Below are 24139 nucleotides of genomic sequence, written 5' to 3'. Positions count from 1 at the left end.
TGGTTAGGCCGGTTAAGATGCTTTTAGGGGCCAACTCCGCTTTTAGTTCATTGAAACTTTGCATGTCTTTTACAGTCAGTCCTCTCCTAGGATTATTTTTTTTTGGTGCCGTGACTTGGATACGATCCTAGAATTAATTTTTATTTTTTTTCTGGAGGGAGCCTATGATTCTGTTTGGACAGCATCTTGTTTGAAGTCAGTCTCATTCTAAACAAATCCCTTTCCCCCTCTGGAGCTAGTAATGACTGTCCTGGGGGTGGTGGTGCCCCATTTCCCTGCAGGCTGTGCAAGGCTGAGTAACGAATACCAAGGTGCAGTGCTATTTGGGAATAAATAACAGCAATACTACATATTTACCGCCCGTGTTGATGTTGGCTGCAGCTTGCTTTTAGTAAGCAGTCTTCCCCTGAGCCCTGTCCATTTGATATCGCATAATGCCTCAAGTCCTGTTGATCACGTTAGAAAATACATATACATCGTCTCAATATTTGTGTTTTTGGATTCCTCTACTTCCTTCATGTGCTTTATGGTTAATGAGTCAGTTGTGTTAGAGAGAGACACACAACAGGCCCAGAATAGAGCCGTTCCTGTGAAAGCCCCACACCAGCAAGCCAGGCCCTAATGCCTAACCAATTACACGTCCAACTTTCCCCAGGAATGTGACTTGGCCAGCCCGCCTGGAATTTCCTGGTTCCCACAGGAGGCAGTGCGCTGATGGGCCCTCCGTGTCCCCCTGGGAGGAGGGGATCCTTGTCTGAAACAACGGATTTCCGGCTGATAATTTTTTTTCTTGCCCCGCTTTCCGCCTCTGAAACAGCGGTTCTCAACCTGTGGGTCGCGACCCCTTTCACAGGGGTCGCCTAAGACCTTAGGAAAACACATATATAATTACATATTGTTTTTGTGATCAATCACTATGCTTTAATTATGTTCAATTTGTAACAATGAAAATACACCCTGCATATCAGAGACTTACGTGACGATTCATAACGGGAGCAACATTACAGTTATGAAGTAGCCACGAAAATAATTTTATGGTTGGGGGTCACCACAACATGAGGAACTGTATTAAAGGGCCGCGGCATTAGGAAGGTTGAGAACCACTGCTCTAAAGCTTTCTATCATCCAACCCTGTAGAGCTCCTCTCCACTTGCTATATGGGAAGCTGCCTGATTCCTGAATTGTTCAGTAAAGCCAACAAATCTTTAATTTGTTTCGTTCATACTCACCGGAGGCTGTTTTTTTCCATTGACTTTTATTTTTTAATTTTTTTAGAAAGAGTGGAAGAGAGGGAGGCAAGGAGACAGACACATTGATTGGTTGCCTCCCACACGTGGTTGCCTCTAAGGGGTGGGGATCAAGCCTGCAACCCAGATAGGTGCCCTTGACCAGGAATCGAACCCACTACCCTTAGGTGTGGGGGCCAACACTAACCCTGGAGCTACCCGGGCCGGGGCTAGATGCTTAGATTTTACTTGGTTGAATTTTCATTTGACAACGGAATTATTTTTCTTTCTGGTTTTAACATCAGACCTTGAAGAGTTTGTAAAAATACCAATGGCCGGGGGGTTGAGTTAGGTAAGAACTCACCCTGTGTTTCACATTTGCATGTGTGTCCATGGGTTTGAATCTTCTGATGCAGCATTACTTGTTCATATATTGTTTCCTAACTCTTGGTCTTTCTTTTGCTTTGTCCTATCTTCTCAGTTCCCTTGTTAGGGCACTTTAAACAGCAGCTTGGGCTTGGAGGTCTGTATGGGGCTGCAGCCGTGGGTGTGGCTACGCTGTGGAGCCCTTAGCGTGGTGCTTTGTGAACTGTAACCAGCATTTAAAAAAAGCAAGAGAATAGGATATGAAAACGAACCTCAGGGTTTTGCATCTTGTTGGGTGGCTAAGCCCAGCCAGCAACCTTTCGTTTTGGAGGGACAATAGCACTTGGTGAACAGTTTATAGGAAAACACCAGAGTAGATTTACATTTTTATTGAGTGCTGACTGGATCAGACACGTTTGAAGAGATTTTTAAAATGTAGATTTTATTGAATGGGGGTTAGTGTAGCCGAGTTGTTTAGTGACCTGCTTAGCGGTAACCAGTTCTCCACTTTTACTGTCAGGGAGCAGTCTTCCTTTGCAGGCCTGTGGGTGGCCCTGCTCCCCACTGAGCTCCTTTGTATACTCCCTGCAGTAGACTTGTATACTCAACAAGCATTTGTAGCCACTTCTCACCTTTGTTGGTTCTAATTGTGCTTGTATTCCTGCATTTCAAGTAAATACCAAACCAACAGCAGAAACCCATGAAAATGAAGTTGATTTGCTTTGGAAAGATTCCATAATAGCTGTCATTAAAGTGCCTACTATGCGAGAGCCTGGGACGTGAGTCCTTTATTTTTGCTCGTTAGAGGAATCCTCACAGGTCTGTGAGGTATGATTATCATTCTTATTTAGTAGGTGAGAAAACCGAGGCACAAGGTAGAATAAATGGTAGAATCTGAGTCAAACAACATCTTATCAAAAGTTGCAGTCAAATGGAAGAGGGATTAGAGCAGTGACGGCGAACCTTTTGAGCTCGGCGTGACAGCATTTTGAAAAACCCTAACTTAACTCTGGTGCCGTGTCACATATAGAAATTTTTTGATATTTGCAACCATAGTAAAACAAAGACTTATATTTTTGATATTTACTTTATATATTTAAATGCCATTTAACAAAGAAAAATCAACCAAAAAAATGAGTTCGCGTGTCAGAGGTGTCATAGGTTCGCCATCACTGGCTTAGAGGAAACTAAATAGGAGATTGGAACAGAGTAAAAATCAACAATACTAAGAATTATCTTTTTTAAAAAAATATATATTTTATTGATTTCTTACAGAGAGGAAGGGAGAGGGATAGAGAGTTAGAAACATCAATCAGCTGCCTCCTGCACATCTCCCACTGGGGATGTGTCTGCAACCCAGGTACATGCCCTTGACCGGAATCGAACCTGGGACCTTTCAGTCCGCAGGCTGACTGAGCCAAACCGGTTTCGGCCAGAATTATCTTTTTTGTTTGTTGTTTTTTTAATCCTCTCCCAAGGATATTTTTCCCCCCAGCAACCCAGGTACCTGCCCTTGACCGGGAATCTAACCCGGAACTGTTTGTTGCTCGGGCAGACTCTGAGTCAGTCACTCCAGGCAGGGCTGTCCTCTGCTTATCTTAACCTTCATTTTCAAGAAACCAGAAACTCAAAATCACCTCCTTGTGAGTGTGATTGATGCCAGAACACAGGGCTGTTCAAAAGGCTGTGATTTGACATCAGACGTGGTTCCCACGGGGCGGTTTGGGAGACCGCGTGGGGGTGGTTTGCGCAGAGGCGGGGCGGGCAGGAGAGGGTGTCCCAGCGACCTGAGAAGAACTCTGCCCTGGTGCCCTGTGACTCCCCTCGGCCAAGATCGGACTTTGCCTCCGATTTGTTTTGTTCGAAACTTAGTTTGCAAATAGGCGTCGCGTGACAGTCACTTAAAAAAAAAACCCAAACCCACAAAACGAGCACGTACCTGATTGGATTTTAGGGCTTCAGCAGTACGTGTGTCCAGGTGGGTCCTTTGGGGGAAATGGCTCTTGAATGTGTGGTGTGTCTCTTGGGGGGAAGTTAGAATTAACCCTTTGAGTGCCAACCAATCTCCTAGGAACTAGGCTAAAATTGCCAAGGCATTTTTTGCTGATTTTTACAGCAGTTTAGGAAAAAAATTATGATAGCGCTTCCGGCACTTTTGGCACAAGACGGGAGGAGCGTGATCGCGCTCCCCGGCACTCCAGGGGTTAAATAAAATAATACCTCTGAAGCAATGATTTTTCAACTAAGGACGCCCCTTGCCCTCCTGCTCCCCCGCCAACCCCCATAACTTTTGGCTGGAGATCTTTTTGGTTGGGGCTGGGATGCAACTGGCATCAAGTGGGTAGAGGCTAGGGATGCTGGGAGCACCCTACAATCCTACAGCACATAGCACAGCCCCCACAGCAAAGGATTGTCTAGCCCAGTGGTTCTCAACCTTCCTAACGCCGCGACCCTTTCATACAGTTCCTCATGTTGTGGTGACCCCCAATTTCATTGTTACAAATTGCACATAATGAAAGCATCGTGATGAATCACAAAAACAATATGTAATTCTATATGTGTTTTCCGATGGTCTTAGGCGACCCCTGTGAAAGGGTCGTTCGACCCCCCAAAGGGGTCGCGACCCACAGGTTGAGAACCGCTGCCCTTGAGACACTGGGCCAGAGCTTTCAGCCCGTCGCTTGCCACAGTGAGTGAGTGTTGGTTGTTCCTGAGAAAGTTGTGAGCCCTCGCCTTCTCCTTTTTCTTTTCTGCGGCGTGATCCGGGGACCCCACTTCCTTCCTGCGACACTGCGGGCGCAAGTGCTCTTTACTGCTATTGAGGTTAGCGGCCTCGCCTTTTCAATCTCCTTTGACCTCTGGAGTTGCTGTGTTACAAAGTCTAAAGATGACAGCTTATTGGGCTGAAAGGAATTCTTGGTCCAACTGGTCAAATCTCTCCCCAGGGCTCCAAAGGGATGGGATCAAAGGGAGAGGGTTCCCTTCAGTGGGTTGCAACGTTTTTTACGTTCTTACCTGGTAGAAAGCTTGCCTTGTGTTCTATATCATCCTTAGTCCATTGCCAGACCTGATTGGGTAGGTATTTGTGAAATGATTGTCCAGTTGTTCCTTATCCGGGCTTCTTGCTAGAATTCATTTTCCCCTAATGACATCGACGCCTGGGTGCCCTGTTTGATGCGCCCTAAGTAGCATGATAAGATAAGCTGACTGCTGTCTAGCACCGGTTGGGAATTTTACAAACGTACTTCATTAAAGGTAGGTTTTTTCCCCACTGGGTTTTCTTTCCCACTGGATTTCTCAATCTGATGGCACATGGCCTTTATCAAACCCCGAAACTGTAAGCAGCATTTCATACATGTGCCTTTTTCTGGAAAGAGTGTCGGAATAACTTCCAGTTAACAGTGTCGGAATAACTTCGAGAATTGTGGAATCCTAGGAAGGTCTGCTCCTGAATGCTGATCATTCTGTAATGTTAAAAACAGCTCTTTTCTGCCCGGCTGGCGTGGCTCAGTGGTTGAGCATCAACCTATGAACCAGGAGGTCAAGGTTTGATTCCCTGTCAGGGCACATGTTTCGTTGTGGGCTAGGTCCCCAGTAGGGGGCGTGCAGGAGGCAGCTGCTCAATAATTCTCATCATTGATGTTTCCCTCTCTCTGAAATCAATTAAAAAAAGATACCCCCCAAAACATAATAGTTTTGAAATTGTCATTTATAGGTCTAATTCACTCTTAGTCTGTCATTGTTCATTGCATAGTATGAATATTTCACTTTTTTTTTATTTTCACACATAAACGTTTAGAGTTGTGTTTTTTTTGTGTGTGTGTGTGTGTTTTATCTTAGGATTTCAGAACTCTGAACAATTTTATATAGCCTGCCCCTTGCACAAGTTTGGTAATTTATCTAGATTACATACCATAGTTTATTTTTTTTTCTTTCTTTTTTTTAATCCTTGAGAGAGGGAAAGACAGACGGAAACATGGATATGAGAGAAACATATTGATTGGTTGCCTCCTGCAGGAGCCCTGAACAGGGCTGGGCCGAGGAGGAGCCTGCAACCGAGGTATGTACCCTTGACCAGACTTGAACCCAGGACACTTTGGTTCGCAGACCACTGCTCTATCCCCTGGGCCAGACCAGCTAGGGCTGTACCCACAGTTTCGATTGCATGATTCATAGGGATATTTTGAGGTTTACTGGATAACATCAAGGTGCTTTCCAAAGCTTCTAGTGATTATTTTTTCAATAGTGGTATATGAGTACCATTTTCCTTACTTTCTTACCATCATTTAATATTAATCAGACCCTTAAAATTCCTGCAAAGCAAATGAGTGTCAAATATTGTTGTAATATACAGATCCCAAATTACCTGGGAGGTTTAATTACCTTTTCATAAATTTATTGGCCATTTCATTTCTGTAGTTGCATGCCCATTTCCTTTGCCCAATTATTGTTTAATTCTTTGATATATAATTCTCCTTATGTTGTATGTACACATTTCTTGTGTGTACATTGAAATTTCTTTTCTCTGTCCTTGTCTTTTGACCTCATTTATATGGTTTGGTCTTCAGAATCATAGGCCTTGAGCCAGAGGTGGGGGAGATAAAGATCTTTGACACAGATGTGATTAGAAGGAATTGTTCTGCATCACCCTTGGGCGCTTCAATAATCTGTTGAACTGAAGAATGTGTGAATGCCTCAGTGGGACAGCAGTACCACTTAGAGGTTGACTAGTGTGGATTCATTCAGACTGGGGGTGGGGACGAGGACATCACACACACACACACACACACACACACACACACACACGGGCTACGCCTCCGCTGTAAGATGAGGGTAATTATGTCGTCTTTGTTGTAAGGATTAAAGGGGAGGTTTGCATGGATCTGATTCATAAGTGCTCCAAAAAATATTAGCTGTTCTACCGTCGATAGAGCTTTAGTCTGGAAATAGGTTTTATGCAATCCCAGTGTAGATGGCTTTGTGTTTTTACCTGATGTTGCTTCCACCAGCAACAAAACACTTGCCCTGCCAAGCTCTTCAGCCATTTTGTTAAGTTTAGGGAAAAAAACACCCTCCCAAGCGCTGAAATGGCAGCTCTGGGGTGGGGAACCCACAGGCCTGCTCCGTAAGTGAAGTGTTGCCGTGCTGCCCTCTTGTGGCCATTCGGGAAATGGCGATTAAAATGTAATGGAACAATAGCTATGAACGAATGCTGGTCGCGTTCAAAGTCTGTTTGTAAGAAATACTTAATCACCCCGTTTTGCCAGCTTCAAAAAGGATTTCGAAATGATACCAACCTGTTTTTATTCACAAATGAACACAGTGCTCAACTTTTTCCACAAGCGTTCATTTTTCTGTCAGAACCTAAAATCCTAGTTTTGACTTGAGTTCCTTTCATTTGTTTTTGCGTTATATTTCCCTTGTATTGATCGTTCAATAAAAAATTATGAAACTTGTTTTCAATTCAGATTTTAAGTAATTTTCAGATACTTATTTTCCTTTTAAAAATTTTTAGTTTTCAATTACAGTTTACATTCAATATTATTTTGTGTTAGTTTTCAGACACTTATTTTTCATGAGGATTCTGTATGTATGGTGGATAATTCCTGAAAATTCCAGTTTTTAAATTGCCTTATAACTATTCATGCCATGGGAAATTGGGGAATTTTCTTACTTTATTGTTTAGGTGAAAGCTTAGTTAAAGGATTTCTCACCAGCTAACTTGATTTGACCCTTTTTGTGATTCTTGGGACTTTTTACATCTTCTCCTCTAACTCAGTAATGCAAACACCATTTAGCATTTCTAGTACTTGGTATTGTAATTAGGTATTAAAAGCAGATCTGCATAATATTTTAAGAACTATCCTGTCCTTTGAGGGACCAATTAGACCTCAGTGCCTTAAATGTGGAGGTATTTGTAGTGTTTTTTAAAAAAAATTGTTTTCTGTTCCAAGATGTGCTAGAAAGAGGGATAGAGAGTTAGAAACATCGATGAGAGAGAAACATCCATCAGCTGCCTCCTGCATGCCCTCTACTGGGGATCTAGCCCAAAACCTGGGTGTGTGCCCTGACTGGGAATTGAACAATGACCTTCTGGCTCGTAGGTCAACGCTCCACCACTGAGCCACACCAGCCTAAATTTTTTACGAGGACATTTCCGGAGCTGCCTCTGTACCTTTCTGTGGGCACACGGTGGAGGCACACCTATTAATAAATTCTAACTAGCCCTAACCGGTTTGGCTCAGTGGATAGAGCATCGGCCTGCGGACTGAAAGGTCCCAGGTTCGATTCCGGTCAAGGGCATGTACCTTGGTTGCGGACACATCCCCAGTAGGAGGTGTGCAGGAGGCAGCTGATCGATATTTCTCTCTCATCGATGTTTCTAACTCTCTATCCCTCTCTCTTCCTCTCTGTAAAAAATCAATAAAATATATTAAAAAATAAATAAATTCTGACTAGTGTCACAAATTGTGTGGCACTGACTCACCAATGGGCACTAGCCGGGAAGAACTTGTTATTAGGAGAGGAATCGAGCTGGGATGTGAAATTGTTAACTTTCTGAAGTGTGGGTGGTGAGGCTTTGGCATTTACGGGGTGCTGCTTTCACGGGGTGCTCTCATGACCCATAGATAGAGTTCGACGCAGGTTACAAGATGGCACAGGCCCGAGACGGGCTAGGCTGAGACCCAAGCCGTGGATGCCGCCCAGCCTTCCTCTTCCCTCTTGCCTGGTGCCCACCTTCTCCTTGGTCACAGGTGCTTTCACTGTGTAGAGGACCAAGGACTCAGTAGGTAAATATTAAGGAAGCCTTGGCAATACTGAGTCACTGTTCTGGCCAAGCCTGACGGGGCGTAACAGGGATACGGTTTATTTGCCGAGTCTCTGAGGTTCTGCGCCCCGGTTGTAAAATAGAATATGCTCTTTAGAGCCGGACTGGGGGTGGAATCCCTGCCTCCTGGGGAATAACCACAATCTTATCTGTAAAGCACTTAGAGAAATGCCTGGTACCTGTTAGATCAGCGGTTCTCAACCTGTGGGTCGCGGCACCTTTGGCGGTCGAAAGACCCTTTCACGGGGGTCGCCTAAGACCATCCTGCATATCAGATATTTACATGAAGATTCATCACAGTAGCAACATTACAGTTATGAAGTAGCCACGAAAATAATTTTATGGTTGGGTCACAACATGAGGAACTGTATTTAAAGGGCCAGAAGGTTGAGAACCACTGTATTAGATGATCATGCAGTTCATAAATGGCTTTTCATTTCTCCCTTTTGCAAAATAGAGACTTCCCCCTCCCCCTTTATCGTCGTGGCTTCCTCCTCTTAGCAGAATGGCCCCTGTACTGTATGCTGCTTCCTATGGCTCCCACCGGATTTTGCGATCAATCCTAGTTAGCCTCCCGCCTTGACTTTTTTGGGGCTTCATGCTGTCTGTGTTTTATCTCCTGGTTGCTAGACGCAGGGAGCTGTCTGTTAAGTTAACGTTTTTCTAGGTTCTGCCTCCCTTTCCGTTTCCTAAATGAAAAGATCGTTTTTAAGCAGCCGAGTTGGGTGACCTGTCTACCCCCATTTCTTTCTCTGCCAAGTCTTTCACCTTTATTTCTCTTTCAAGTGTCTTCGCTCCTCCCCTCATGTTCCTGAATGGCCTTCTCGAGCTTTCTCGCTGTGGGAGAACCCGGAGCGTGCATTGCCTTCCAGGCCCCGCGGTTGATAATCTTCCCACAGCCTTCCCTTCCGGTTTTGTGGCTTCTGCTGCCCCCTGCCTTAGGTTGCCTCCCTAAGCAGTGTTTATTTTGTTGTTGTCGTTGGCGGTGGTTAATCCTCACCCAAGGATATTTTCCCATTGATTTTTAGGGAGAGTGGAAGAGAGAGGGGAAGACAGAGACACATCGAAGTGAGAGAAACACATCGATTGGTTGCCTCCTACACGCACCTCAGTCAGGGCCAAGGCCGGGGAGGTGCCCGCAACCAAGGTACGTGCCCTTGATCAGAATCGAACCCGGGACCCTTCGGACCGCAGGCCAACGCTCTATCCACTGAGCCAAACTGGGTGGGGCCCTGAGGAGTGAGGAAGGGCAGGGATGCGGGTGGCCAGTAGCAGTCTGCATTGCATTAGGCCTTCCCCTTAGCATCAGTATGTTCTCTGTGTTCATTTTCTTCTATGAGGTCTCCCAGGTCTGGGACGCCCTGCGGGCGGTCCCCAGGCGGGGCCTCTGGTGTGGGGTGAATGTGTATGTTTTTAGGGAGCTGCCATGCAGTCTGATAAGCACCGATTGTTAGGACATTGATCGGAAAATGACAGCCACATTGCAGTCTTACTTCTTGGGTAACCCTGCCTGGGTTTGGTTTTTTCTCTGTTGCATTTTGCTTTGTTTTTGTCTTGAGGAGGGAGGGATGATACTAAATAAAAAAAAACTTACTGGATTCAGATAGATCGACCTGTTTCACTTGGGAGAGTTACTGAAGTACTTCTGAGCTTCAGATTTTTTTTTTATCTGAATGAAGGAGAAAATAATATTCTGCGTTTTTGTCAGAGAAACTAATTTATTTTATTTTATTTTATTTTTTTTTTCGCTTAAAGTATTACAAAGGGTATTACATAAGTGTCCTTTGAGAAACTAATTTATATAAAATAGCTGGAATATGGCATCAGATAAGCACTCAGGAAATGGTAGCCAATAAGGATGTTGAGAATGATAGTAATATCATTTGCAATGTAAGATATAGAAGTAAAATTGGAAATCTTGATTTTTGTATTACCAGAATTAGCCGCTTTCCAATCATTTTACTTTGAGGATTTTTTAAAAACAGATTTATGCGACAGTTCTTAAATCTTTTTCAATCTATGTGCATTTTTTTCCTTATTAAGTAATTCAGCATCTGAAGAAGCCTCGGGGTCCGACTCAGGCAGCCAGTCGGAGAGCGAGCAGGGCAGCGACCCAGGAAGTGGACATGGCAGCGAGTCCAACAGCAGCTCTGAGTCTTCGGAGAGTCAGTCGGAATCTGAGAGCGAATCGGCGGGGTCCAAATCCCAGCCGGTCCTTCCGGAAGCCAAAGAGAAGCCAGCCTCTAAGAAGGAACGGATAGCCGATGTGAAGAAGGTATCTTTTTTGCTGTACTGTACAAATTGCCTGCAGCTGGGACCAGCTAGCAGACCTTTCTTTCCCAAGGAAACCCATTGGGTATCTTGATAAGGAAACCACAGCCCCCTTTTCTATTAATACTAGAGGCCCGGTGCACAAAATTCGTGCACTCAGTTGGGGGGAAGGGGGTCCTTCAGCCCGGCCTGCACCCTCTCACAGTCCGGGAGCCCTCAGGGGATATCGGACTGGATCAGGCCTAAGCCGGCAGTCGGACATCCATAATGCTGCCGTGGAGGCAGGAGAGGCTCCCACCACCGCCGCTGTACTCGCCAGTCGTGAGCCTGGCTCAGGGCTTCTGGCTGAGCGGCGCTCCCCCTGTGGGAACGCACTGACCACCAGGGGGCAGCTCCTGCATTGAACCCCCTGGTGGTCAGTGTGCATTATAGCGCCGTTTGGTCGATTTGCATATTAGCCTTTTATTATATAGGATAGTGCCCCTGGATATAAATGAGGACTGCTTTCTGCTCTGGTTGTTGATTATAGGCTACAAAGAAAATAATTACATAAGCCATCAAATTATAGGACAAAAGGACAAATTTCTATAATTTTGGTTTTTAACATCTTAAAAATGTGGTTAAGCCCGGCCGGTGTGGCTCAAAGGTTGAGCGTCGACCTGTGAACCAGGAGGTCACGGTTCGATTCCCAGTGAGGGTGTTTAGGAGGCAGCCTACTAATGATTCTCTCTCATCATTGATGTTTCTTTCTCTCCCCCTCTCCCTTCTTCTGTGAAATCAATAAAAATATACTTTTTAAAAAAATTAAAAGGTGGTTAAAATTTTCTTTTTTTATGTACAATAATGCACAGCGGAGAGTTCTTTATTTGCGGAGATGAAAGGAAACCATAGCAGCTGTGCATGGCTTGTGTAGTGTGTCTAAAACTTCGCTGAAATAGTGTTACTGTCTGGCGTTCACACCTGTTCACTTACAAGACTTCGTATATTTAAATTCATTTAAAAAGGCGAAGGGGGAACTCAGAAAGAAGGGGAGTCATTGCTAAGACGGACTGAATTTCAAGGCAGAAGTACTTCAGGCAGAGATACTAAAATATACTTGTAAAATTTAGGTGATCAGTTCTAAAACGTTCATCAAGTTAACGCGTGGACAGCACAGCCAGTTAGGAAGATTGCATTGTGACTGAAATGATGATGATTCTAAAAGGAGAGCTTTTAAAGAAGGTTCTTTGTTTTCTGTATACACATCCCTTTTACACGGTAGCTTTTCATTGATACCATTAACCCTTAAAAGAACTGGGGTGATTTTAGGATATACGCATTCCAATATATATATTGTAATAAAGTCCCAATAGTTGAGCCTGAATGCCTAATATTTTTAAATGATAAAACTGGTTGGTATAGGGGCACAAAATAGTTTAGCTTCCACCCCCGTTACTAAAAGCTTCGTAAATACCCGTGTTGAAGAATTTCACGGCTCTAGCAGAGGCTCCAAAGGGTGGGGGCAGGTTGGGCAGACAGGACCAAGCGTAAGGCTCTCTGCCTCCTTCCTCTCTCGGCCAGGCTTGCTCAGTGTCCGCCCTTTGTTGGGCCCAGAGTTCCTGCCACGTGGTTGTCCTAACGCCGTGGTTCTCAACCTTCTGGCCCTTTAAATACAGTTCCTCATGTTGTGACCCAACCATAACATTATTTTCATGGCTACTTCCTAACTGTCATGTTGCTACTGTGATGAATCGTCATGTAAATATCTGATATGCAGGATGGTCTTAGGCGACCCCTGTGGAAGGGTTGTTCGACCGCCCAAGGGGTCGCGACCCACAGGTTGAGAACCGCTGTCCTAACGCCTCTCGTTGGACCTTCTGTCTTCTGCCTCTCAGATCATTCCAAGGCCATTATGGGCTTTCCACCTTCGTAAGCGGAAGACGCGGGGTCACAGGATTACATCGGAGTCTAGTTCTGGAGTGCCTGTTCCTGGCCATCTCCCTTGTTCTCTTGGGAGGCCTCGTTTTCGGTAGCTGACTCGGCGTTTTTAATGTATTTTATTGATTTTTTACAGAGAGGAAGGGAGAGGGATAGAGAGTTAGAAACATCATCGATGAGAGAGAAACACCGATCAGCCGCCTCCTGCACACCTCCCACTGGGGATGTGCCCGCAACCAAGGTACATGCCCTGGACCGGAATCGAACCCGGGACCCTTCAGTCCGCAGGCCGACGCTCCATCCACTGAGCCAAACCGGCCACGGCCAGACTCGGCGTTTTTAAAGGCACTGTTGATCACGCCCTCCCTTGGCTTGGTGACACAGTTTTTTTCTGGGTCGTCTCGCGTCAAGTTTGTCTCGTTTGAGGTCCACTTTACACGTACGTCCCGAGTCTCGGCCCGTGGCATTCTCCTCTTGCCTCAGTTTCCAAATATTTTCTTGCCAGTAACTGTCACCCAGGTGTTGATGACAAAGCCCCGTTGCTGATCTGGGCTGTCACGCATCTCTTCTGCGTGTTTGTAACCTTTTCCCTGCGGCCTTCCACAGTTCGCTCCAATTCATTCCGCCCCGGGACTGGCTTTACCGAAAGAGCACAGTGTGCATGGCCGCGGTGATCTGTTGGGTGGAGAGTGAGATCGGGGCCCAGACTCTAATCCAGGGTCCTCCAACTACGGCCCGCGGGCCACATGCAAATACAAATATTGTATTTGTTCCCGTTTTGTTTTTTTACTTCAAAATAAGATCTGTGCAGTGTGCATAGGAATTTGTTCATCGTTTTTTTTTAAACTATAGTCCGGCCCTCCAACGGTCTGAGGGACAGTGAACTGGCCCCCTGTTTAAAAAGTTTGAGGACCCCTGGTCTAATCCCTAGAGGCCGAGGAAGGAGGGGCCTGTGTATTTTCTCTGCACGTTTGTTGGCTTGAGTCTTTGTAGAAGAGGTGCTAAAATACACCGTTAAAAAATGTCCTCTTCAACCAATCCCTCCTTTGATCTTTATTTTTTTCATCGCTGGTAAGGATTGTTAATAGAAATAGTTCTTAGTAATAGTTAGAAAAAGAGTTACAAACTATTAATACTCAATAATAGTAAAAATAGTTACTGCTCAGAGTAAAATTAGGTGCCCTAGAGAAAGGGTAGCAGTGATTCTCCTTCTGAAAATTTCTAACTAAATGTTAGACGTACCTACTATTTATATGTATCTGGCGTCACCTACGTCCTGCGGAATTCAAAGAAATATACACATGCCCAGATTCCGATTTAATTAGACTTGGTGGGACCCTGCTGGGTTTTTTTTTAGTTTCTCAGGTGGGTCAGTAACCAGTCAAAGCTGAATGGAAAACGTTAGGGGCTTAAAATTCATCAGTAAATAAATCTGCCCTTAGTGGAAGCCAGTGTTCTCTTGCCACGTTATTCAGTTGTAAGTGTATGTTTTAATGATGGGTAAGCAGCGTACCAAATAAGTTTAATAGCCATTAGTAATGAAGAGACATTGTTATACTTTATTTATTTTTATTTTTTTGATATATTTCTTTTTTTAAAATATATTTCTTTATTGATTTCAGAGAGGAAGACACAGGGAGAGAGAGAGAGATAGAAACATCAATGATGAGAGAGAAACCTGGATCAGCTGCCTCCCGCACTCCCCGCCCCCGCCCCCCGCCCTGGGGATGGAGCCCCGCAACTCAGGCATGTGCCCTTGGCCGGAATCGAACATGGGACCCTTCAGTCCCCAGGCCGACGCTCTATCCACTGAGCCAAGCCAGCTAGGGCCATTGTTACACTTCAATGTGTTCTAGGATATTGTGCCTTATTCTTTTTAAAGATGGGAGTTGATTTGTCTCATAAACAAAACTAACCAAACAACCCTTTTGATATTTAGTTACTTGAATGCTCTTAAATTAAAATACGTGTTGCAGTAGTAGTGAAAATAGTAAATGGGGGTGGGGATCAAGAGAAAAAAGATTCATGCATGGTCTGTTAATGTTACAGATGTGGGAAGAATATCCGGATGTTTATGGGGTTAGGCGGTCAAACCGAAGCAGACAAGAACCATCACGATTTAATATTAAGGAGGAGGTAAGAAAAAGAAATGTTTTAAGGGGGTATATTGAAGCTCCTTACCTTACCTCATCCTTTCCGACTCCAGTATGTATTGCCATGAACAAAGACTCAACGTCAGGGTGGAAATTAAATGACTAATGAGAACTTTCTCTACCTAGCACAGCAAGGAAAGCCACATGGGGCTTTAGAAAAAGAAACTTACCAGGAAGAACATGTAATAGTGAATGTTTTCAGTAAAGGGTTAAGATTATTACACAGAACTGGCCTTAAATTTTTAATTTTTTTGACGTTTCTCATAGTGAAATTGATTGTAGTAAGATATTTACTTTTTTTAAATATATAGGTTGTAAATCTCCTATTTTTTTGTTCAATGAGTAACTTGCCTGGTAAACAAATACAAAACAATGGAACGAGTTTCAGGTGTATTTCTGAGAAAAGAGTTTACTTCACATACGTAATGTATTTTAACATTACGTACAATATGCCGTATAAAATGTTTCACATGGATTTACTCGGGTCAATTGTGAAGATGGGTGGTTTCTAAAATGAGTACTGTTTACTGGGTTATGTGATTTCTATAGAATCAGACTTTTCTCCGTTTGTGATAATTTTGTGGATTCTTACCTCTGTGTTAGGCTTATAGATTCCATTCTGAAGAGATACTTTTTTTGTCTCAGGGAAGTGACCCCTGTCTTTGCCATTCTTAACAATATATCATCCTTCTGCTAAAAGTTAAATATTGATAGCCAAAGGTTAGTGAGTTGGGGTGGATTTTAGTTAATCGGTTTTAAAAATCTAATTGGCCATAACATTGGCATTGCCTTTACGGTGTTTTATTTTGACCTCAGAGCTGGTTTGCCTTAGCTTTTTTTCCCCATAGCGTGTAGGACTGGGTCACTGAGCTGTCTTTGCCACAGCCAATCACCTAGATGTATGAACCTTTTGAATATAAGTTAACACATTCTCTGTAGGGCACCAGAACAAGAGCAGTAGGGGAGGTTGGCCATTTTGCTTAACTTTGGCGGCAAAGAGCTGTTCAAAGACGTCTCTGATGGTGAACTTCCCTCGGACACGTGCTGTTAGCAGATCACTGTTGCTGATCATGCTTGTGAATCAGTCTCAAATGAAACTGATCAGTAGCCACCACCGCTAATGACACATTCAATGTTGTGGCGTTTTTCTTTCTTTTTTAATATATTTTATTGATTTTTCACAGAGAAAAAGGGAGAGGGATAGAGAGTCAGAAACATCGATGAGAGAGAAACATCGATCAGCCGCCTCCTGCACACCCCCTCCCGGGAATGTGCCCGCAACCAAGGCACATGCCCTTGACTGGAATCGAACCCGGGACCCTTCAGTCCGCAGGCCGACGCTCTATCCACTGAACCAAACCGGTTAGGGCAGTGGCGTTTTCATGTGACATTCTAGATCTGCACGGTCGCCCCTAGACATGGGACATTTAAAATTTATACCCATTGAAACGGAGTGAAATGAAACATTCCACTCCCGAGTCCCTCTAGCCCCACTTCAGGGTCCCGGTGGCCACACGCGACTGCTGGCCATGATATCTGACAGGGCCTGTGCAGGTGCAGAGCGATGCCATCATTCCAGAAACTCCTACCGTCGTCCCGTAAGATTGTCGGAGTCAAGCTGAGAAATACCTCCTGGCATTAGAGACAACTCAGTAGTGACACACGAATTAATTTTCAAAGCAAAAGGAGAGAGGGCGCCCCCACACAAATGCTGAGGTTTCTTTTTTTTTTTTTTTTTTAATATATTTTATTGATTTTTTACAGAGAGGAAGGGATAGGGATAGAGAGTTAGAAACATCGATGAGGGAGAAACATCCATCAGCTGCCTTCTGCACACTCCCTACTGGGGATGTGCCCGCAACCAAGGTACATGCCCTTGACCGGAATCAAACCTGGGACCCTTCAGTCCACAGGCCGACGCTCTATCCGCTGAGCCAAACCGGTCAGGGCTGCTGAGGTTTCTTTCTGCCGGGAAGCTCACGTCGAATGATGTTACATTGAGTAGACTTGTTAATCGGGCTTATGTGGACCCTGATGACTGTGAATTAAAGTCTGTGCTCATTTCTCCCCCTCGCACACTGAAGGCCAGTAGCGGGTCTGAGAGTGGGAGCCCAAAACGAAGAGGCCAGAGGCAGCTGAAAAAACAGTAAGTCTCTTCCGGGGGCGATTCCTTCACGTGGTCGATGGTAACGTGTCAGCGTGTCAGCGTGTCTGGGACTGCCTTCGTTGCGTCTCCAGCCTCCCCCAGGTCCCAGAGCCCGCTTCTCTAGCTCAGTATCTTGGGTCCCTGTCCAGCCTGACCTGCTGCAGCAGCAGCATTCAGAGCCCAAGATTCTCAGTGTTCGACTCCGAAGTAAGTATTTCCCACCAGCCTGCGCTCCTGGGGGGCGGGACCCCACCTTATTCCATCTGTGTCGCCCCATTAAGTCCAATTACTATTATTTTTTTAAATAATACCAGATATGTAGGCATTTGTGTTCTATTCTAGTCGAGCAAAGGGCAGGTTTAGATTTGCCTTCATTTCCATTTGTTCTTTGTGTCGGCACGGCAATATTATATTATTTGGACACCCGTTGTAATACGAGATTTCACATGGTCATTTTCATATAATTTTAACATCACAGTTCATAAGCCAGACCACTTTAAATCTTGGCCTTCATGTGAAATTTCTTTGTAACATGAATTATATGCTCATCCTTTTAACATTGATTTTAATTCTACTTACGATGCAACTACGTTTGCTTTCTTTTCTTTCTTTTTGAGAAGTAATTTTAAAAATCTGTTTTTGGGGGTGTGTGGATCCCTTGGAAAGTATGGATTGTATAGCTCATCTTCTTAGAAAAAAGTATAGCAGCATTTAAAAAAAAAGAAGAAGAAAAATGTAGATAGTCAAAACTTTGCACACAGATCTAGGGGTTTCTCATGGTACACAGTTGTCCGTGGCCCTTATTAAGAGCCCCAGTTAGGTATTCTCTGTTCTAAAACATTAGTAGTGGTAAGTATTAGGCCTAAGGCACAGTGATTTGAGTTTTTAAAATCCATCTCCTCATTTCCAAAATCGAGGAATGCTTATTCTGCCGACCTAGCGGAAGTTATTAGAAAGTTTGCCAAGTCGGGAGTTCAATATGGGCCTTATCAAGAGCACATGCAATTTTCATCTGTGTTCTAGATTCCGAGTTAGAGTTGGAGAAGTGATCACGGTAGGCAAGCCCGCACTTGGTGTCCTGGAAGGCTGTGGTCCTACCTCAGGCCCGTGGCCTGCTGGGGAGATTGTTCTCAGCGCCCCCCTCCGCCCCCCCCCCGGTCTCAGGGGCCCTTCGGGGGCCTTGGAGAAGCCCCTGATGGTTCTCGAACCTCCACCACCTGCTACTCTGCTGGTCTCTTGACTGGGATCGAGATGCTGCTGCTGTGCTTGAAGACCCCGACGACTGCCCATCTTAATGGCCTGGTCCCAGTGTGCAGAAGCCCGCATTTTTCAGCCATGGTGCAACTCCTCAGTCTTCCCCTGTACTTACTCTCCCTCTCCTACCCTCAGAGCACTCAAGGTCGGCAACTTCCGGAAGCCTTTAAGGACCTTTCTTTCCCAGAGTAGAAGCGCTTAGTTCTGCGGGGGAGATGTCTCTGTCATGCCATCTCCCTGCCTTGGCTTTCCCCAGGAACTTGTGTGGCTTCACTTCCTACCAGGCTTTGGGAGCCTGGCTTGGGAGCTCTTCTCCTGAGTGAGTGTCAACAGAAAGGCACAGTGCTGGGGGCGCCCTCCGTGAGCTGAGCTAGTGGGCAAACCCAGCTGGGGGGGGGGGGGGGGGGGCGGGGGTACAGGCTTCAGACTTGAGCGAGACTCAGGGGGAATTTGGAAAAATCAGCACAGGGAAATGCTATTCTGAAACGCTCAGATTTTCAAGACTTTAAAAAAGGAGCTATTTTGCCCTAGCCGGTTTGGCTCAGTGGTTGGAGTGTCGGCCCGTGGACTAAAGGGTCAGGGTTCGATTCCAATCAAGGGCACGTACCTCGGTTGCAGGCTGCATCCCTGGCCTAGTCTGTCTCCCCGCCCTTCCACTCTCTCAAAGAATCAGTAGGAAAAATATCCTCGGGTGAGCATTAACAACAACAACAAAAAAGGAAACTATTTTTAAAAACTTTTTTGAGGAATTAATTTCAAACTTTGTGTCAATAAAAGCACAAAGACTAGACTGCCTGTGTATTTTACCATTGGTTACCATTCTTGTTATTTCCATTATTGTCGTGTTCTTTTTACATATACTAGTACATGTCATGTATTTCTGAATCGTTTAAGATGCACATCATGGCCTTTTACTCTTAAAATACCTAAGAGTGTATTTCCTAAGAATTAAGGATCTTCTCTTTCATAAGCGCAGTACAGTTTTCACATAAATAGATTTAGCATTGCTGAAATACTTGGGTCCAATTCATATTCCTATTTTTGCTAATTGACCCAATAATGTCTTTTCTAACATTTTCCTTCCTTCACTAGGAGATCCAGTCAGTGATTAGATATTGTCAGGTTCCCTTTATCTAGAGCAGTGGTCTGCAAACTGCGGCTCGCGAGCCACATGCGGCTCTTTGGCTCCTTGAGTGTGGCTCTTCCATAAAATACTGACTTCTGCGCATGGGCCACGAAGTTTCAGTCGCACTGTACGTGCGCGCCCGCACGTGGTATTTTGTGGAAGAGCCACACTCAAGGGGCCAAAGAGCCGCATGTGGCTCGCGAGCCGCAGTTTGCCAACCACGGATCTAGAGCATTTCACAGGCTTTCCATTGCTTTTATGACATTGACATTTTTGAAGAATAAGGCCTTACAAGGGACTGGCTCCCCAGAGTCATGGTGGGAATTAGCATTTAAAAGCTTAAAAGCTCCAGAGTATCATGTCTCCGCAGAGCCCATCTACAGGGTTGAGAAGTCATCTTATAACTATCTGACCACTCTTCACTGCACATTCCAAGTGACTTCATATCGCTGATCCTAACTTAACTTTTTTCTCCCTGTTCTTGAAAATTTAATCCATTATTCAGTGTCGGATACACTTCCACACAGAATCAGTCAGGCCTCCGATTATTCAGATCTTCCCAGAATGCGTAAGCCTGGCTGGACTTTTTCCTGATTTTTTTGGTTTTCAGGGTTATGGTTGAGAGTCCCAGGGCTGGGGCTGTGATGGAGCCAAACCACTTGTTTTCACGGGGCTTCAGTTTCCGTCTCTAGGAGGAGTCCTGTGGACCAGTTGACGTGCTAATTTATAAAAAAATACATTTTAATTGTTTTTTTTTTACAGAGAGGAAGGGAGAGGGATAGAGAGTTAGAAACATCGATGAGAGAGAAACATCGATCAGCTGCCTCCTCCACACCCCCTACTGGGGATGTGCCCGCAACCAAGGTACATGCCCTTGACCGGAATTGAACCTGGGACCCTTGAGTCCGCAGGCCGACGCTCTATCCACTGAGCCAAACCTGTCAGGGCGACGTGCTAAGTTTTTGTACATTCTTGTATTGGCAGATTCTAAGTCCTCCTGGTTGTCCATACCCTACAGATCTGCCCTTTAACTAGAAAACTCGCCTCAGCACCCACTGCCATTATAGTCTCCTGAAGTGCATACATAGGTAGGCCCTCATTTAGCTTCGCAGTACCTGGTGGGGCGTGGAAATTACAACGCACACGTGACTGAGGATTTTTCTCATCTGATCTGCTGTCCCTTAGGTCTTCGTTGTTCTTGTTCTTTCATTGTGTTTCCTGCAAAGCCACTTCTCTGCCCTTTGACAGTGAGCCCCTTGGGAGCGCCAGCTGCTCTGGACTTGGCCCTGGGGGGCTGCAGCCTCATGTGCCAGTCTCCCAGTCGCTGGAGACATCTTCCTGTCTCCCTTGCTGCCATCACTTCTATTCCCGCGAGGCTTTAGCAGTCAGAGATTTTCTAGTCTCCGGGGGAAGAGAATAAGATAGGCGCCCAGAATATAGGCATAAGGAGGTCTCGGATTTAAAGAGCGACTGCAGGGTTAGGCAGCGCTAACAGGCCTTGGTGTCTTAGCTCGAGTGCTTCCAAAAGCCCCCTACCTGCCTGACCCCTACACTGATGTGGCTCATTCTTTCATTGACTATCGCTTTACTTAACAAAGCAGTGTCTTTGGTTGCCTGCGTTTTCGCTGAGCTCGGGTACAAAGATGAGCATAGATGGCCCTGCCCACAGGGACTCAGCTGTTAGGGAAATAGATGCAAAACAGTGTCACTAGAACCTGAGTCATGGACATAGAAGGCTCCACTGCCTTGTCCTGAAGGCTTGAAAAAACCTTTTTTCCCCTAAAGTTTACACACACTCAGGTATGGGTGGCTCTGCCACCCTTTTTTTTAAAAAAAAAAAAATTTTACTGATTTCAGAGAAGAAGAGAGAGGGAGAGAGAGAGAAACATCAATGATGAGAGAGAATCACGGATCGGCTGCCTCCTGCTCGCCCCACACTGGGGATGGAGCCCACAACCCAGGCGTGTGCCCTTGACCGGAATCGAACCCGGGACCCTTCAGTCCGCAGGCCGACGCTCTATCCACTGAGCCAATCCAGCCAGGGCGCCCTGGCACCTTCTAGGAAGGTTCTTAGGAACCCACGGATCAATCACCTTCTCACAGTGAGCTTCTCTATGACTGTGACTTGTCCTCCCCTGAGAATATCGATTTGACTGTGCAGTTGTGCCACACTTGTCTTCAGCAAAACCTCATTTCCTATACAGAGACCAAGAGGCACAGTGGTAATTGTTTTATTTGCAGAGCAAGTACTTGTACTTGCTTATAAATTTTCTTCCCCCCTCTCCCCCCGAGACATTTCATGCCCAGGGTGTTCCTTCTTCCCCGCAGGTGAGAAATGAGCTAAGTCTCTGTGGTATCTTGTTTGGTCTCCAAGTCAACTTCAGAAACTGGGGGAGTAGGATACGTATTGGGGTCTGGCTCTTCCCGGCCTTCTAAAATCTCAAGGAGCAAAGGAACACCTTCCATGTCTAATAATTCCGTCTTTGAACAGACAATTTAGTAGGCGGTAGGTTTATCATTGAAACATAATTTTAGGGACTGTTTCCTCAAGTGTATTCTGACGATGTGAAAATATCCAGTATGAGTTCTCAGAGAAATCCCTTAACTGTAGCAGCAGCATCCACACGAATTTGTTAAAACTATAATCTTAGGCCTCACATTAAACCTCCTGAATCAAAACACTGGCTGCAGCCCAGAAATCTGAATTAACAAGCCTTTCAGTGACGCTGTCGATGCCGACGTTGGAGAAATACCGATAGAATATATATTATGGCTTCACTCTGGCTAGTGTTAATAGTCAAATCAAAATTGAATATGAGAGATTTAACAGCATTTTTTAAATCCAGAACCAATGGTTTTAAAAATACAGCCTTAGTTTCCATTTTCATTTCTTTTGCCACAAGAGATAAAACCAGGAGTCGATATTGCACAGCCAAAATGTCAATGGAGCTAGAAGAAATCTCTTGAGCGCAAGAGCTAAGATACACATGGTCTGCCTTTTGGGTAATTTAGGCCAGAATTGGTGTTGTCGGAATCTTCAAGCTAAACGATCCGGAAGCATCTTTGAGAGAAAAATCACTGTGCTTTGCTTTTGATCACAGAGAAAAGTGGAAGCGGGCGCCCTCAGAAGATGAACAGGAGCCAGGCAGCGATGCAGACAGTGAACCAGAGCAAAACACAGTGAGAGCCCGGAGGCCTTTCCCCAGAAGGTGCAGTGTTTGCCCGGACAACTCCGCCTCTGGGGGAGCGTTGTCTGCGTTAGATCGAGAGGGCGCGGTGCTAGGAAGAGATGGGACACAGTGTGCGGTGCCTCTGGGTTTCCAGTTCTGTGGTTCACTTCTTGCCAACCTGCATCGTTAGCCAGTGACAGCATGGCGGGGCGTTTACATGATCTGTAGCTCAGAGTGACTTACTGGTTCCTCCTCCACGGTGGGTTAGTGATGTGGGAAGAACGTGTCTTCTCTTTTAAAAAAGCTCCCTGTGGCCCAGGCCCGTGGTCGGCAAACCGTGGCTCGTGAGCCACGTGCGGCTCTTTGGCCCCTTGAGTGTGGCTCTTCCACAAAATACCACGTGCGGGCGCGCACGTACAGTGCGATTGAAACTTTGTGGCCCATGCGCAGAAGTCGGTATTTTGTGGAAGAGCCACACTCAAGGGGCCAAAGAGCCGCATGTGGCTCGAGAGCCGCGGTTTGCCGACCACTGACCCAGATGGACTGACTCATTGGTTGAGCGTCGACCGCGAGGTCACGGTTCCCTTCGCAGTCAAGGCACGTGCCTGGGTTTTGGGCTCGATCCCCAGTAGGGGGCATGCAGGAGGCAGCCCATCAGTAATTCTTTCTTACCATTGATGTTTTTCTCGCTCTCCTCTTCTCTCTCCCTTTCTCTCTAAAATCAATAAAAGCATGTTTTATAATAATGTACCACTTTTTAATTTTTTTAAATGGTACAGCCACTGTATTTTTATTTATTTATTTTAAATTCTCACGCGAGGATATTTTTTCGTTGATTTTCGAGAGAGTAGAAGAGAGAGGGAAAGACAGAGAGAAAGATCAATGTGAGAGAAACACATCGATTGGTTGCCTCCTGCACGCACCCCGACCAGGGCCAGGGCCAGGGAGGAGCCTGCACCCGAGGCATGTGCCCTTGATTGGAATCGAACCCGGTGCCCTATAGTCCGCAGGCCGATTATCCACTGAGCCAAACTGGCTAGGGCTAAAAACATATTTTTAGTAAGTTTAAAAACCTCCTTTTTGAGGGAACTAATTCTTAAGTTTCTAACACTGACTGGTTGAAAGCATTCTTCACTGTTTATTACCTTGATCATATAATCTATGAAACATTAAGCAGAGAATCTAATTGTCGGAGAAGGAAGTAGGCCGAGTGGCGGGAAAATGGTCCTTCTTGATCAGATGGATGGCATCATACGATACTGGCTTGGGTGAAGGAAGGCGGGAGGCAGAGGGGCCCCGGGGAACCTGACGCCCTTGCGCTGTGGTGTAGGATGGGGTTGGCAGGCCATTGCTTTGGGGCCAGATCCCACTCCCCACCTCATTTTGTACGGCCCGCCGGCTCAGTATAGATTTATAGATGAACATTGGTAGTTTGACAATAGGGAACACTAAGTTTGAATTTCAATTCAGTGACATGTTATCCCTTAAAAAAATAGTGCTGTTCTTCTCCTTAGTCAATATGTGTCGCAAAAAATATACTCGATGATTACTTTATTTTCAGTTTTGTCACTCAAAAATCCATGAAAATTTATTTTCTCTCGCTATGTAAGTACCTACGTGGTGGCCTCAGTTTTGTCTCTTGTCTGGGAAAACCCCAAATCTTCACACCCTCTGGCTGTTT

At 45.3% G+C, this 24139-nt stretch overlaps 1 protein-coding gene across 2 annotated transcripts in view; it reads left to right on the top strand.

Annotated features, from left to right (window-relative positions):
• The window catches only part of CHD2 (chromodomain helicase DNA binding protein 2), an 86132-nt gene that overhangs the window by 8541 nt on the left and 53452 nt on the right, over nt 1–24139 (top strand). The window contains exons 3-6 of one of the 2 annotated variants that reach the window (XM_070400662.1): nt 10465–10696; nt 14659–14745; nt 16847–16908; nt 22390–22497. In XM_070400662.1, coding sequence (XP_070256763.1) covers nt 10465–10696; nt 14659–14745; nt 16847–16908; nt 22390–22497 — 489 coding nt within the window. The remainder of the gene's footprint in view (nt 1–10464; nt 10697–14658; nt 14746–16846; nt 16909–22389; nt 22498–24139) is intronic. The other variant, XM_070400663.1, reaches the window with a different exon arrangement.

Source organism: Myotis yumanensis, unplaced genomic scaffold, assembly GCF_028538775.1.
Source record: "Myotis yumanensis isolate MYYU_CA2020_CCGP unplaced genomic scaffold, mMyoYum1.0.hap1 SCAF_20, whole genome shotgun sequence".
Lineage (NCBI taxonomy): Eukaryota > Metazoa > Chordata > Mammalia > Chiroptera > Vespertilionidae > Myotis > Myotis yumanensis.
This window is presented reverse-complemented; position numbering and strand designations above follow the sequence as displayed.